At 33.4% G+C, this 2,045-nt stretch overlaps 1 protein-coding gene across 1 annotated transcript; it reads right to left on the bottom strand.

The window, feature by feature from the left end:
• Window positions 1-1,078: 1,078 nt before the first annotated feature.
• On the bottom strand, window positions 1,079-1,741 carry LOC149213608 (putative sucrose-phosphate synthase 2). Its single transcript, XM_089389087.1, has one exon. It carries the CDS (start codon window positions 1,739-1,741, stop codon window positions 1,079-1,081), a length of 663 nt encoding a protein of 220 aa, XP_089245213.1.
• Window positions 1,742-2,045: the final 304 nt, after the last annotated feature.

Here is a 2,045-nt window from a genome sequence, read left to right as displayed (position 1 = left end):
CAGAAGTAGGAAGAAAATTTTGCTATTCAAAAAAAAATTTTAAATTTGAATTTTTCCATTTAAAAAAAAATTAGAATAATAGTATAATTTTTTTTAAGAAGGGTTGTTAAGTTGTCAACCTGTCCATGAAATTTTTTTAAATTTCATTTTTTTTCTAAAATCTAGATTTTGGGAATTCCAAATTCCAAACTGTCAGTGCACTATGGGTCTATCACAAATTACAATGGTTGAACTTGTGAATTTCCTTTCTCAACTGATGTTAAATCCCATTTCAGAAACAACAGTTTCCAAATTCGGAGTTGCTCCCATTTCAAAAACAACAATTTCCTTTTGAATTGCTTTTTCTAATTGTAACTTGTGCATATGATGCAAGTTAGCGGTTGTGCCTATGGGTTGCCTGTAAAGCAAAGTTTGACGATGATTGGAGAGGATTGTAGATTCATCATTCAGCAGACACCTGTCAAGCAAGGTTTAAGCACGATTTATGCTTGGAGAGGAGCGCATTCGAGAGACTTAATAAGTTCATAGCATACTGGATTTCACAGAACTTCACATTATGCTTCAATATATACATCTGGGTCTTGTTGTTTATGCAATGTGAAGGAGCAAGATTGAATACAAATAGATCTGTAAGTTACTCATTCTGCTTTGATATCTATATTTTTCACTTACCTCTAAGAATATGCAATTCAAACATCAAGACAAAAATTAAATTTAATGCCTTAATAGCATGAATGAATCAAATAGTAATAAGATTAAATTCCACTGTTTCACCAATACAATTTACATTTCAATTGAATCAAATAGTAATAAGAATAAATTACACTGTCTCACCAATATAGTTTACAGTTCAATTGAATCAAATAGTAATAAGAATAAATTAAATCTCACTGTCTCACCAATACAGTTTATAGTTCAATTGAACCAAATAGTAATAAGAATAAATTAAATTCCACTATCTCACCAATATAGTTTACAGTTCAATTGAGCTCTCATCATTAGAAACACCATCCAAATCAAAATGCTAACCAAAGCACCTTCAACTAATCCCTTGTTAGCCTAAGTCATTAAGTCCCAACTATTTAATATCCAATGAATAAAAAATTAACGAAATATATGAGTAGCATAAGTCATAATTCATAATGTCCCAGCAACCTAAATTATAAAAGGAAAGAAGCCAAAGTCCTCCCAAATTATCAGGATAAGCAGGAATTGCTGAATAGTAAAGTTCACTCCCACTGCTACAAATTAAATCATTGAATTCAAGAGGCAATATATTGCCAGAGTTCAACATCCCCAGAGTTTCATCAACTATTAATGCAGTTGATATGACAAGACTGAAAAATCTTGTTGTTGTTGCATCAAAACACACATCTTTGATTATCTCTTGAATTATTTCCAACATATGGGGATATACATTGCCACTGTAATCATAGCAGTCCACAGCTATAACAAAAAGCTTCTTCTTATTTCTCAGTGCAGGATACTTGTTTGAGACAATCAGGTTATTCGTTGGAGGCCTTGGCTTAGGTTCAGTTTCTTCAATGTTAAAAGATAGCGACACCCTTTTCAGTTTATCCAAAATAAGTTCTGGGTTGCCCTTTGGTGCCAGAAGTTTGTCAACTTCGGTAGAATTATCCAGAGAGCCATTGATGGAATATTTCTCGCCATCGACAAAAATCCAAAGAGACATGTCCTTCAGGGAATCACCCATTGATTCCTCTCCCATAGTAGTATCCATTACAGTGATAGTCTGCCATTGAGGATGCCTCATCCCGCATGCAATTACCTGAGACAAATATTTTCTACAATGTTCAGGCCATGCGAAAAGGTGAATGCTTCTTAACCCATTATAGCGGCATTCATTCCATGGGATTTTAGCTCTAGAAATACATTTTCTATGGCCTTCTGATCATGGGGTTCGACTAATAGTCCATTGTTCAAAGTCCGCAAAATTTTCAGAAATAGAGAATTTTTTAGAGCTTTGCTTTCTTTGCCACATGCTTAAACATCAGATTTGAAATTGAAAAAATTTCCTGGAAACT

Source organism: Pinus tabuliformis, chromosome 1_1 (assembly GCF_031772625.1).
Source record: "Pinus tabuliformis cultivar Carrire ecotype Pingquan chromosome 1_1, CPIR1, whole genome shotgun sequence".
Taxonomy (NCBI): domain Eukaryota; kingdom Viridiplantae; phylum Streptophyta; class Pinopsida; order Pinales; family Pinaceae; genus Pinus; species Pinus tabuliformis.
This window is presented reverse-complemented; position numbering and strand designations above follow the sequence as displayed.

Excerpts from the sequence above, each read along its gene's own strand:
- LOC149213608 (XM_089389087.1), bottom strand. The coding sequence starts at position 1,741 with ATGGATACTACTATGGGAGAGGAATCAATGGGTGATTCCCTGAAGGAC.